At 32.3% G+C, this 14,580-nt stretch overlaps 1 protein-coding gene and 1 pseudogene across 5 annotated transcripts; both read right to left on the bottom strand.

The window, feature by feature from the left end:
* Positions 1-280: 280 nt before the first annotated feature.
* On the bottom strand, positions 281-2,588 carry LOC107923606 (wee1-like protein kinase; annotated as a pseudogene).
* A 3,830-nt stretch (positions 2,589-6,418) lies between these two features.
* On the bottom strand, positions 6,419-10,190 carry LOC107924694 (wee1-like protein kinase). Of its 5 annotated transcripts, none has more exons than XR_001691833.2 (5): positions 9,964-10,184; positions 9,262-9,848; positions 6,942-8,676; positions 6,799-6,858; positions 6,419-6,695 (listed from the first exon to the last, which is right to left on the bottom strand). XR_001691833.2 is itself a non-coding variant. In XM_041081079.1 (2 exons), exons 1-2 carry the CDS (start codon positions 7,223-7,225, stop codon positions 6,822-6,824), a joined length of 321 nt encoding a protein of 106 aa, XP_040937013.1. In that variant the 5' UTR covers positions 7,226-7,699; the 3' UTR covers positions 6,783-6,821. The 5 variants fall into 5 exon arrangements, 1 of the variants encoding a protein (XP_040937013.1); XR_005904853.1 differs by having other exon boundaries at positions 9,262-9,749; XR_005904854.1 differs by having other exon boundaries at positions 9,262-9,749; positions 10,026-10,184.
* Positions 10,191-14,580: the final 4,390 nt, after the last annotated feature.

Raw genomic sequence — 14,580 nt, 5'->3', positions numbered from 1 at the left:
TCCACTCAACAGCCTTTCTAGCTAGCTGCATCGACACATATAATAAATATTCTCAGGCTTTTATATTTTTCGAAACCTTGTCAAAAATTAGATTTTCAACTAATTCTTTGCGGAAGGCCGCCGTATTGGATCATGATCCACCATGACCTGATAACAATTATTAGACCCATGAGATGAAAAAATCAACATGGACCAGCCAAGGATGAAGCAAAGAGAAACTTGCTTCTATATATGGTATGGAATCTGTATGTTTCATACGTCATAGGGTTACACATTTGGAATTTATTTATACTAAACTCACGAATTAAGATTCATTACATGTAATAATCCGATCAGATTATATATTGTAATATAAAGCTTCTCTGTTTGACAAGCTCTTCCTCACAACACCAGATCGGTTTTGCCTTGCATTTTTTTTAATTTATGACCACTTACATAATAGTAACCGCTAAAGAGAAGATATCAACCTTGTCAAGATGATCATAGTTCTCATTAGGATTTCTTGAGGCATATAATGTCAACTGGCAGGCTCTTATTTAGGAGAGTTGCACATCCAAAATCACCAAGCTTATAAACACCATTCTTCACATATGCATTATCAGGTTTTACATCCAAACGAACTATTCTTCTTTCATGTATAAACTGTAGTGCCTTTGCCATCTGCAAACCTTTTCACATCATAGTGGAAGATAGAAAATAGGGAGGGGTAAAACATAAACATAAAAGCATAAACAAAGAAACCTAGTGACTTAAAAAGTGTGACAAGAAAATACATTAAAAAGTACTGTGTACTAAGTAGAAGGAAAAACCATGGAGGACTGTGAGCAGGAAACTATTGTTTTGATCCTAAATTCCAAATACAACCATGTAAGCATAAGTTTAAAGGTTGAAAGATATTATTCTCATTCTTTGCAGAAAATGAAGGTCATGTATAGTCCTTTAATAACCATGAAAGGTGCAAAGAGAAGATATATTTGGCAAAGATTATGTGATGTTGAGTCATAAGAAGGTGATTCGAACCAACCTTTTCATTTTCAAAACATTATCTATACTTTTTTTCTCAGATAAGGGTAATTCAAATCCCCAACCATTTTTTTTCCTTTTGTAGAGATGCTGTATTTCCGCTAATGCAAACATGATGCATGGCTCTCAGGAATTCTCCTTCTGTGAACAGTTGAGTAGACGATTTTCTAGACAAGCTGTAATCACATAGCTCCATTTGAATATAAAGTTGCTTGTTTTCAAACTAAGAAGAGCAATATGCAACAATATTTTCATGAGATCCTGCAAAGAATAACTTTAGTACCAATGCCTGCGACTACAATTCAAATTTTGTTGCTATTAAACCGTGTCCAGTTTTGCCTAGCTTTAATCTTTTGTGTGGTCAGAGTGTTTTTGCTCATCTACCATCAGTATTTGACAACTCCCGTTTGTTCTCTTGCTATTAAACGTGTATTTAACATTTTTTAATAACTTCTTTAGGCCCTTTTACTTTTGGACTTTATGAGTATGGCATAACAAGTTCTCTAGTTTTAATTTCATGAACATAATTTTTTCCCTAAATTTTACTAACTTTAATTATGATATTTTAATATTAAAAGGTTTAATTTAAAAATTAAAATTCAATTGACGACATTCTATTAATTTTAAATTAAAATATAAAGTATTTATTTAAAAATCTAATTAATAACATATATTCCTATTAAAGAAAAGTGGTTTAAAAATATTGTTAATTGAATTTTAATTTTTAAATTAAACATGTAGAGAGACTATATTTCAAAAATTTTAAGAACATAGGGGTGGAAGTAAAATTAGATATTATGGAAACTATTGGATATAATATATGCTGATGATGTAGTTTTACATTAATCCCACTGATAAAAAAATCAATTGCAATTATATTGTCAGTTTCAATCCCTTAATACATAAATTATTATTTTACATGGAGCTCACAGATGTTTTAAAGTTGGTAAGTCATGCCAACTTTATGCATGCGCTTGTGAGGAATATCAAACACCGCCTCGTTTTGCTTCAGGTTTCTCTTTAACAAATTATAAGCATAATCAATCAAAATCCCTTTCACTATATTAGATTTTTTACTTGCAATTACCTCATTCTATCAAATCAAATGAACAATATTAGTTTCTTCTCCACTTGTTCTATTCCTTATTGCATTATCTCTTTTCTTTTATTTGCTTCGTATCCGCAATCTCGTTGTGTTCAACTTTTAGGTCTAATTCTCTACCGCTTTCGAACATGTTCCCACCGATGCATACTTTTTGAATTTGCATCAAGTTTCTTCTTGGATGAACTCTTTTAACCTTGTAGTTAATGTTTCCTCAAAAGCCACCTCCCGCACATCTTTGTATTCGTATTAAACGGTGCACTTAAAAGCGAGTAGCTCTCTCGATTCAACTCTTCAGAAAAAGTATCATTCCTCTGTCGGAACCTTGTTAATGTGGAGCGATTTCATGAAAAAAAAGACAAAATGCAATGAAGGTACATTAAAAATGTAGTGCCCCAAAAATGAGTGGAATACCTTGAACCAGCTCCAAATAGAACATTACAAGTCTAGGAATCCTAGACATGTTTTCGTTCGTAAATATCTCCGTTAACCTTGTGGGAGAAATCTTGTGGTCTAGCTAGTAATTGTACTTTCTTGAATATATATTGTTCCAAACATACATTACAATCATTATGAAGACCGAGAATGCCAACGACAATTACCCTCCTAAGGTAAATTTATAAAGAATTGAACTCAAACACATAAGCTCCACAAACCCAATGGTGACAACATACGAGAATATCAAGAATTTGCTAGTTCTCCATATCATGATCATGATGAGAATTGACAAGGCTAATGTGAGTGTCACTACAAACACTACCACAATCCCTAGCACATTCAATAATGGAATAAAAAACCAAAGAAAGGATTCCCAACACATCATCTCTGTGTTTTATTCCATTACTGAACGTGCTAGGGATTGCGGTGGTGTTTATAATAACACTCACATTAGCCTTGTTGGTTGTCATCATGACCATTAGATAGAAAACTAGCATAGTCTTATATGTTGTCACCACTGGGTTTGTGGACCTTATGTATTTGAGTTCAGTTCTCCATAAATTTACCTTGTAAAAGTACTTAACGTTGGCATTCTCGGCCTCTCTAATGGTTATAATGTATGTTTGGAACAATGTATATCCGAGGAAGTACCATTACTAGCTAGACAACAAGATTTCTCCCGCGAGATTAACGGATATATTTACGAACAAAAACATGGTCTGGTATTCCTAGACTTGCAATTGGAGTTGGTTCAAGGTATACCATCCATATTTAAGCACTATGATTCTTTGTTTCATGAAATCGCTCTACATTAACAAAGTTTTAACAAAAGAAAAATACATTTTCCGAAGAGACGAATTAAGAGAGCTCTTTACCTTTCAGTACACCATTTAATACAAATACAAAGGCGTGTAGGAGGTGGCCATTGAGGAGACATTAATTACAAGGCTAAAAGAGTTCATCCAAGAAGAAACTTCAATAAAAATTCAAACAGTATCCATCAGTGGAAACATGTTTGAAATCGGTAAAGAATCAGACCAAGAAGTCAAACACAACGAGATTGCGAACGTAGAGCAAGCAAAATAAGAAAAGCTTCGAGAGATAATGCAACAAGAAATAGAACAAGTGGAGAAAGCATGGGAAGAAGTTGTTATTGTTCATTTGATTGGACAGAACGAGGTAATTGCAAGCATAGAATTAAAGATTGTGAAGAGGATTTTCATTGATTATGCTTATAATTTGTTAAGGAGAAACCTGAGGCAAAGAGAGGCAAAGTTTGATATTCCTCACAAGTACACGCTTAAATTTAGAATACTTACCAACTTTAGAACATCTATCTGCTTCACGTAGAATAATAATTATTTTATTACATGAATGAAACTGCAAACATCCACCCCTATTCGAGCATTATGTTTTCAATGTACCTGTTAAATATGACTCCTATTTGTAGTCAAATTTAAGAAATAATCTTCTAGTTAAACTCTGTTTATTTGTTTCAATTAAACTTTGATTAGTCTAGATTATTTTATTATTATTTGACCTATGAATTTAGTCTATAAATAAGCTCTTTTACAACCTTAGAAAAAACACCCATTAGAGATTAGAACTCATAACACATTTAGAGAAATTTGTGTTTACGTTTTGAGGGTTCTTTGTTTTAGAATTTTCGGGATTTAGTCTTTATCTCTATCTTTTGTACTCTTCGTTCTTTTGCCATTATAGTAAAATTATCTTTGCCGGTGGTTTTTTTATCCTCTTTGGAGAGGTTTTTTCACGTTAAATTTGTGTGTTCAATTTCTCAATTTATTCCGCTATTTCTCTTATTTGTTGCTTAATAGGATCGATCTTAACAAGTGGTATCAGAGCTAGTTTAATTTTCAAAGATAAGCCCATTTAGAAATGACAGCAACAAAATTTGAAATTAAGAAGTTCGATGGTGAGATAAATTTCAATCTGTGACAAGTTCGGATGATGACAATTCCAGTTCAATCCAGTTGTTACCGGGAAAAAGCCTGAGAATATAAATAAAACAGAATGGAAAGAGCTTGATGAAAAGGCTTTGTCTGCAATCCAGTTGTGCCTCGCGAATATGGTATTGCAGGAGGTATTAATGGAGAAGACCTCATCTGCTTTGTAGAAAATGTTAGAAACTCTTTATGAGACTAAGTCTCTGGCTAATCGTTTAGTGTTGAAACAACGTCTATTTACGTTTCACATGAACGAAGGTGAGCATCTTAGAGATCAAATCAGTCAATTCATTACTCTTTTAAATGATTTAAAGAATGTTGAGGTTCATATTAACGATAAAGATCAGGCTATGCTATTATTGTGCTCTTACCCCATTTATACAAGTCTTTCAGGGAGACCCTGATTTATGGCAGAGACAAACTTTCGTTCGAAGATGTAAAGGGTCACTTGTTGAGTAGAGACAAACTCGACAATGAGTTTCATTTGGATAGTAAGACAGATAGGCAAGCTTCCGTTTTGGTAGCATCAAAGAAACGAGACAAAAGGTATCGTTATTGTAAAACGTTAGGTCACGTCAAAGCAGATTGTTATAAACTGCGAAATAAAAGAGCTATTGAGAGTAACGAGGAAGATGTATCTGGTGCTAATTTGGCCAATGAAAACAGTAATGATTTCTTGTTAGTATGAACGAGCGATAACTCCAAGCTCACATCCGAGTGGATCCTAGATTCAGGCTGTTCTTTCCACATGTGTCTCAATAGAGAATGGTTCTCCACATACAATTCGGTTGAAGGTGGAGTTATGCACATAAGAAACGATTCATCTAATAAGATAATTGGTATTGGTACTGTTAAAATTAGGATACACGATGGGATGATTAGGACACTCTCAGATGTCAGGTATGTACTTGATTTACGAAAGAATCTCATCTCCTTGAGTATTTTAGACTTGAAAAGATGCAGAATCAACATTGAGTCAAGCGGCATTAAAGTATCTCGTGGAGTTTTCGTTTTGTTAAAAGGTAAAATAACTGGCAGTCTTTATATTCTAGAAGGTTCTATAGTGACCGGTGAAATCAGACATCTCTCGTCCCTTGCAGAGTCAAAGTTAATTCGTTTGGAGCGGAGGCAACTTGGTTATAGGAGGGAAAAATGTATAACTGTTTCGTTGAAGAGAGGTTCTCTTTTTGGATGCAGGTTTTGAAAAGTTAGGGCACTGTGTTCGTGAAAATCATACCCGAGTTAGTTTTGATTTGGAAGTGTAGAAGTCGAAGGCTAGAAGTCTTCTAGTTTCTAAGCACAGATTCGACTCAGTTAATTCCCTGCATGGTTCAAGATAGGCTCATAACGAGCTTTGGCAAAGATGGCGTTGTGAAAATATGAGTGAAGGTGGAGATTTGTTAAATATGACTGCTATTTTCAGTTAAATTTAAAAAATAATCTTCTAGTTAAACTCTGTTTATTTATTTCAATTAAACTCTGATTAGTCTAGATTATTTTATTATTATTTGACCTATGAATTTAGTCTATAAATAGAATCTTTTACAACATTAGAAAAAACACCTATTAAAGATTAGAACTCATAACACATTCAGAGAATTTTGTGTTTACGTTTGAAGGGTTCTTTTTATTTTCGGGTTTTCGAGGTTTAGTCTTTATCTCCATCCTTTGTACTCTTCGTTATTTTGCCATTATAGTAAAATTATCTTTGCCCGTGGTTTTTTATCCTCTTTGGAGGGATTTTTTCACGTTAAATTTGCGTGTTCAATTTCTCAATTTATTCCGCTATTTTTCTTGTTCGTTGCTTAATTAGGCCGATCTTTACAGTACCAACATTAAATTCCAACATCTTTGTTTCCGTAAAATCAGTCCAACAATAATAAGAAAGTTTCGGCAGAGAAAATATAACTTTTTTTTTCTGAAGAGTCGAACCGAGAGAGATCTTCACCTTTTAGTGCGAAGTTCAATATGGATACAAAGATGTGTGGGAGGTAAGCTTTGAAGAGACATTAATTAAAAGGCTGAAAGAATTCATCCAAGAAGAAACTTGGATGCTAATTCAAACAGTATCTCCCGGTAAGAACATGTCCAAAACAGGTAGAGAATCAAACCGAGAAATCGAACGCAACGTGATTGAGAACACGGAACAAGCCAAAGAAGAGATGCTTCAAGAGATTATGCAACAAAAAATACAACCATTTCAAAACTCAAAAAACAAAAAACAAAAAAAACAGATATTCCTCGACAAGTTATAAATGATAGTAATACCTTGTTGCAATCAAAGTCATTCATCAGGTCTGATGATCAGGGGTGATATAATCAGGAGTGCTACATCCATCATCAAAAAAAAAAATTGAAGAAGCAAAACAACGAATTAGAAAAATACCTATTCAAAGTGTAAGAAGATTTACCAGAAGAAGTCTTGACTGACAATGAAATCTTTGTCAATAGCGGCGTCGAGGTTGGGAACAGAAGTGAAAGGGTCATCCCGACATCCAAAATCTAAAAGGCTCTGGGTGAAGATGGAGGATGAGATGGCGGAAGATGATTGGTGGTGGTGGAACTGAACTTGAAAGTGCTTCTCCAATGTTGCTTTCATCTGATTACTTGGCAATCTGCAAACCATCCTAACTCTCCTCCATGTTGGATTTATTAGCACCATTTCTAAAAAGGGAACTAACAACAGGCCTCCCATGAACTATTCTTGAGTTATTCTGTGGAGCCCCTGCAGCCATTCAAGAACTTTTAATGCTTTTGTGGTTAACGGTCGGTTCTTAGTGCTCTGCCACTGATTGTGCATTGTAGTATACTGACTGACCTCCGAAACTTTATATCAGGATGCCTCTATGGCTCAGGCTACACCACTATTTCTGATTGAAAGAACAATACATGTAGATACGATTTGTCACTATTTTGCACCGTCTCTGTAAGTAATGGTCAATCAGATTCAAAACCTATTGAAACTTGAGGAACGTCTATCAATGTATGTGACTGAGTTTTTGTTGAATATTCATCTCCATGCAGGCAGCTTTCAGTGACAATGCTTTCCTTTCCCTATCGGCATCGCCTTTAGGCAAAGAAGTCGCAGGTAACAAGTTCACGATCCTGTTTGAAAAGCCGTATCTTGACAAGCATCAGGTTGGTTGAAGCTACAGAGTGAATGTTTTTCATTTAACATCCTGTCAAAAGCCATGTTTCCAACACCGCAGCTTCATTACATGGTTTTCCACTGATACAATGCAGTTAGAGGTGCGGGGAATGCTAATATTTATATTACTATTTACACAATCTGAGAAGTCCACACATTCTTCTCCATCAACTATGGCCACCACAGCATTTGAAGTACTTATTTTTTCTGCTTCATATTCTGAGTCATCAGATGTGTCCTCCCCTGAATCACTGGATGTATCAGTAGGGTGGGACAAGCTAGTAGCTTCAAGAGGTAAGCTTCTCGGCTCTCGAACCTTGGATTGTTCATCCCTTTTGGGCCAAACTAGTATCTACAATCATAAATTATATTATATCCCTATTGCAACCAGAATTTCATGGCTTGAGGTAACGATTGTTTTTATCTACCACAAAATCAAGAGCTTGATCTATTATTGGCTCCCACTTATTCTCTTTGTTCTCTCTGCTGCCTTCAGGCACTTCGATTTCAAAGTCAAGAAACACTATTTCTGAAGCAACTTTATTTAGAATGTCAGTAACAGAATCAAAATAATGGTTCCCTTTCACTAGTCTCCTTTTTGAAAAATTTTTTACAACCGGTATAAGGAACACAAAAGAGTTCTTCAAACTAGCAAAAACCTGATCCTTTAGCTATTCAGAGTGCCAACCTCTGGCTAAAAGGCGAGGCCAAACAGCTTCCTAGAAAAGATCGCTGGATCTAGCTTTGCTCAACCTAAAATCTCCTGTTAAAAACTTGATAATATTTGCTGAGGTAAGAGCAGAACATGCTTTGCCGATTGGTATTTCAGGATGCCAAGAAACTATATGATTGGCTTTTACTGGCTCCATGGTAGTCAGGTCTCTCTTTTCTTTGCCAATACTTATAGCTTCTATGAGCATACCAAGGCCAACTGCATTCTTTATAGTAAACACGAATTCCTCGAAGAAAATTTTTCCCTCACCAAATGTCTTAGAAACCTGCAATAACCAGAACTCGTAAACCATCATGATGAAATATTTTTGTCAAATCATAGACCAAAATTGCTGCAAAATTAGGTTCAATGGTTCAGTGTAACGAGAAACTTCAACATTCTTCAGTAATCCGTTTCAACTTTTCTCTATCTCAAACCCTAAATAGCATCTATACTATTTTTTGGTTTAAAACTTTATACTCCACGAAATCATCACTAATTACCAGTCTCTAGTATGCTTCTTTCCAAAGTGATCTAACTTCAATCACCCTGAAAAGTTGCACAATCAACGAAAGACGCATACATACAGTTGAAACTAAATTTGCAATCCTGCATGATGCAAATTTATACAAGCAACACTGAAATAAAATTCAGAAGATGACAAACCATGCTAATTAACAAAATTAAGGTCCCCATGAACATAATGCAATGTTCCATTCATGTTTAAAGGAAACAAGGGAAAAATAAATAGATGAAGAAGCATATATGTGTGCACTTTACAGCACTCAAATTACATATAAAGGACTAATTAACGAATTAAATATATGCCTAATTATTTAGAAAGATTAAATGAGTTGGGTTAGAAAAATACCGATTCAGCTTAGAATCTGGCTCCTGCGGAAAGAGTAAATCAACGTCCATCTTCGATCTGGTTGTAAGATGAAATTCTGTATACCCTTCCTCTTCTTTCTGATCACCTTATGCAGAATACAGACTTTCAACTTTGTATTCTGCACATAAATGGCATGATGTAAAGTCTCTCTTTGCTTTTTCTAAATTCGAAAGCACCGTTTAATCTTTCAACCTTGGTCTTTGTCTAGAAAATAGGGATAGGAAATCCCGTTGGAATAGGGTTTGGCACATTCACTATGTCTTTTGAATCAAGTTATTCCTTTACAACTTGTAAACCATGACAATCTTCAACTAATGGGGGAACTTGTGCTTGGTATTGATATCCAACACGAGCACCACCTCTGGATATCCAAAAATTTCGTTTAAAAACGAATATGAAGCAAGTAATTCTTCAGCAGATCCCTCTTCATGGCCCTCTATATCTTTATCCAAAAGAGTGGTATCCGTCTGCTCAAGAATTGAGTAAAAAGAACTACACTCACCAAAAGGAAAGAGAAAAATACTGCATAAAAACAGCTCTGGAGTTGAAGTTTACTTCAAAGGATCCTGATTACAAACATAGGGATTTTATATGGATGGAAAAAACTATCATAGCAATTTTTCAACATTTTGAGATCGAAAAGAAAGAAAGTTCAAGTATGAAGCTCAAGTCATTACTGACATTTATAATTTTTAGTAATCATATGAATGCCGACATTCGAGCCCCAGGTACAAATTGCTTACAAAGCCTATTGAACAGAGAAGGATCTCGATGTCGTCCTCGTCGATGGAGAAGGATGCGTTGGCTACTGAGAAAGCCTCCTCCCCGGTCAACTTGGCCGCGACGGAAGCCTTCTCCTTTGGGATGGTTCCATAGCATTTGGAAGACCATATGCACTACAGGGCTGTGACCTGTGAATGTTGTGCAGAAATTTAATATAGTTAGTTGGATGAGATTCAAGGACTTTTTTGCAAATTTAATATAGTTGTTTGATGTTACTTCTTTGCAATATTGTGGATTCTCAGGCTTTTTTATAAAAATAATCCAAATAATTTAATTAATTATCAAAATGACCTACCTTTTTAATTAAGTACAAGAATGACCTGAAATCTACAGTAAAAGTTGGTGGAACCAAATGATTTGGCGCCTCCACCTGTATAAATACCAGGGAAATACTGAAATTTCTGAAAATATGGGGGGACTAAAAAAAATTAACCATTTTCTGGTGGAGCCAATTAATATGGCGCCACCAGATTCCCTACCTGCCATGTCAGTTTCTTTTTTTTATTACTTTTTTTGACTTTTTTAACTTTTTTTATGTTTATTTATTTATTTATTATTAACTTTAAAAGTTTTAAAATATTTTACTAATATATTAAAGTAAATATTTTAATATTAAAGTAAATATATTTTACTCAAAGTAAAGCTATTTAAAAAAATATATAAACTAATTCATAAAATTTTAAATACTTATACCTAATAAAACCGAGTACTAAAAATAACTTTATAATATTACCAACTTTCATCGACTATATAATCCACAAGTTTGCCTTAAATATTAATCTCCACATCTTTCATGTGTTATTAAAATGCATACTTTATCCGGATGAAATATGTATTAGCAGGTTCACTAATATGATTATAAATATATATTTACGCATGTATCACATTACAAAAACAAAAATTTAAATACTTATACCTAATAAAACATGTATCTCATTACAATAATAGTTATTTTCCAAATAACATATTGTTTTATAATTTTATTTCTTATTTAATATTTTAATTTAATTTTAATAATGCATACTTTATCCGGATGAAGTATGTATTAGCAAATTCACTACTGCTACTTTGCTTTTTTTTTTTTACTTTTTACACTTTCGTTTCTTTTTTTTTTAATTTTTTTATGTTTTTTTATCTTTATTTATTTATTTTATTTTATTTATTTTTTATGATTAATTTTAAAAAACTTGAAATATATATTTGAATTGTTTTATAATATTATATTTTTAAATTTTAAATATATATATTTTTAGATTTTTTTAAATTTTAAAAATGATTTTTTAAATATTGAATATATTTTTTAATAATATAAAATATTTAAATATTTTAAAGATATGACCTTTTAAATATTATTAAATTTGTTTTATAATATTTTTAATTATAATTTTTAAATTAATTTTAAAGATATTCGGCTTTTTAAAAAAATAACCTAAAAAATTTAATTAATTATCAAAATGACCTATTTTTTTAATTTGACTCCACTAACTTTTACTATAGAGTTTAGGTCATTTTCGTGAATCTGCTAATACATATTTTATCCGGGTAAAGTATGCATTATTATATTAGTGAATCTGTTAATACATATTTTATCTGGATACAGTATTTAAAATTTTGTGAATTAGTTTATATTTTTTTTAAATAGCTTTACTTTGGGTAAAATATCTTTACTTTAATATTAAAATATTTTCTTTAATATATTAATAAAATATTTCAAAATTTTTAAAGTTAATAATAATAAATAAATAAATAAACATAAAAGACAAAACATAAAAAAAAAGAAGTCAAAAAAGTCAACAAAGTAAAAAAAAAAAAAGAAACTGATATGGCAGGCAGGGAATCTGGTGGCGCCATATTAATTGGCTCCACCAGAAAATAGTTAATTTTTTTTAGTCCCTCCATATTTTTAGAAATTTTAGTATTTCCCTGGTATTTATACAGGTGGCGCTATTTTACATAGCTCCATCAAAAAATTAATTTTTTTATGCTCCCTACTGACGTGGCATGTTGGTGGCGTCAAATCATTTGGCGCCACCAACTTTTACTATAGATTTTAGGTTATTCTTATACTTAATTAAGAATGGCGCCACCTGTATAAATACTAGAGAAATACTGAAATTTTTGAAAATATGGAGAGACTTAAAAAAAATTAACAATTTTCTGGTGAAGCCAATTAATATGGCGCCACCAAATTCCTATCTGCTATGTCAGTTTCCTTTTCTTTCTTTTTTTACTTTTTTAACTTTTTTTTATGTTTTGTTTTTTATGTTTATTTATTTATTTTATTTATTATTATCAACTTTAGAATATTTTATTAATATATATTTTTCTAAATTTTAAATATATATTTTGAAATTACTTTTTAAATTTTAAATATTATTTTTTAAATATTAAATATATTTTTTAATAATATAAAATATTTAAATATTTTAAACTTTCAAATTTGTTATTAGTTTTATAATATTTTAAATATTATTTAATTTATTTTATAATATTTTAAATTATGATTTTTAAATTATCTTTAAAATTAAAAAAAAAATTTTACCCCAATATTATAAAAAATTTTATACACGAAAATGGGTTATCAGCCAGATTAATTACGAAAATGGTATATTTTTTTAGATCGCGCCTACGTGATATATATGTATGGGAAGATATATTGATCTTGTTATATTTGATTTCAGTGGGATTAAATGATGTTTTCTTCTGGACTTTCTTTCTTTGAAGAATTATCGGGGCATTCTGTATTTTCTCTATGAGTTTGGTTTTCGATTGTCCGGCATAGTATCGTATCTTGGGTTTCTTTATTCTAGATTTCTCTATCTTGGATTTCTTTATTCGGTTTCCTTGTTATCTTTGTTCCATAATTTGTCAATTATGACTCGTGTTCGAAATGCGTTATTCAGCTCGTGATAATCATGTCAAATATGACTATACTTCTAATTTGATCTTGGTAATGTGGAGATTTTAGTATTGGGGTTTTTTCTAATTTCTGTGTAAGGATTTGACATCAGTAAAGGCATAAGTGATAAAAGCGCGAGTTTCAGTTGGTATGGTGAATTATCTATTTGAAAGATTTCATGTGACAATTATTTCAGGATTATTTTTCCCAAGTCTGATAATAGAATTTCATTTTGTACGAATAAAAGAGTAAATAGTCTGAACGAGAAGTGTATATTTATTAGAAAGAGTTTGATATTAGTTAAAGTCACTACGAATGATAAGGTTTTCATCTTGTGAAAGCTGAAAAGTTTATTACATGTTGACAAAGTTCGGATAGATGAGAATATTGGTAACCGAAGCGTCTGAACTAGACTAGTTTACATTGAGTAAAGACTTCCTGACTTTCAGTAATGTACTGTTGTATGAATTGTGATGTGTTTCAAGACAATGAGGTAATGTGATAGTTTAGAGCATCCGATGTTACATAAAATCGGAGTTGTTAAAAGGGTTAAAGCCGAGCATTGGGATCTATCAAAATTATCATTGTCAGTGTTGATATTGGGATGGAAATGAGAAGGATTATTCTTGAGGCCATATCAGATTTATTTCTATGGCGGAAAGAGGAAAATGTGATGTATCCTATTGTTAAATGTTTGGCGAGATCTATAAATCATATCAGATTGTTGGATTTCTTGGAATTCCGGTCTCCATTAAATCAAGTTGAGATCCGGGTTTTATGTCATGATATCATGGGAAACTGAGAAGGGTTGAAAATTTAAGAACAGTTGAGAGTTGAGACTGTAAGCTTTCAGATCATATGAGAAATTAAAGAGGTGTATTGGAGGTACAGTCTAAGTGAAAGTTCTTTAGCACTGAATATGAGATTAAAAGTGAAGACCACTTTTCTAGTAAGATTTTTGGGGACGAAAATCCCTAAAGGGGGGAGAGTTGTAATATCCTAATTTTGGGCCTAGTCGGAATAGTGGTTTCGTGACCATAAAATTCGAGATAGAAATAATTATTTTATGATTATTTTAAGGTCTATGATATGATTGCATGATTGTGTGAAAATTTCGTGAAGAAATTTTATGCATAAAGTACTTAAATTGAAATTAGGGACTAAATCGAATAATTTGCAAAACTTGCATTCTAGAAGTTTCTAGTAAGAATTTGTTTTGAAATATTAATTAGGAGGTCTTAGATAGCAATTTTACCAATTTCTAAGTCTATGGACAAAAATTGGACATGGATGGAATTTTTGGAAAGTTTAGTAGTAAGGGCATTTTGGTCATTTAGGGGTAAAATGAATTAAAATACACAATTTAAAAGCCCATTTTGCTCATCTTCAACCCCATGGCCGAATATAGCAAGGATAAACCATGGCTAGGGTTTTTCAAGCTTCCAAGCTCGATTGTAAGTCCATTCTAGCCCCGTTTTTCAAATTTTTTACGTTTTTTGAGTCCCGGTAGCTCGATTAAGCTTATGCTAGCAATAATTTAACCTAGGGTTTATATTTGGAAAAATACCCATAGGTGAAATTTGTGTATTTTTATGTTTTATGATAGAATATGAGGT

The sequence above is a fragment of the Gossypium hirsutum genome, chromosome A11 (genome assembly GCF_007990345.1).
Source record: "Gossypium hirsutum isolate 1008001.06 chromosome A11, Gossypium_hirsutum_v2.1, whole genome shotgun sequence".
NCBI lineage: Eukaryota > Viridiplantae > Streptophyta > Magnoliopsida > Malvales > Malvaceae > Gossypium > Gossypium hirsutum.
The sequence above is the reverse complement of the archived record's forward strand: the minus strand, read 5'-3'. Positions and strand labels throughout refer to the sequence as shown.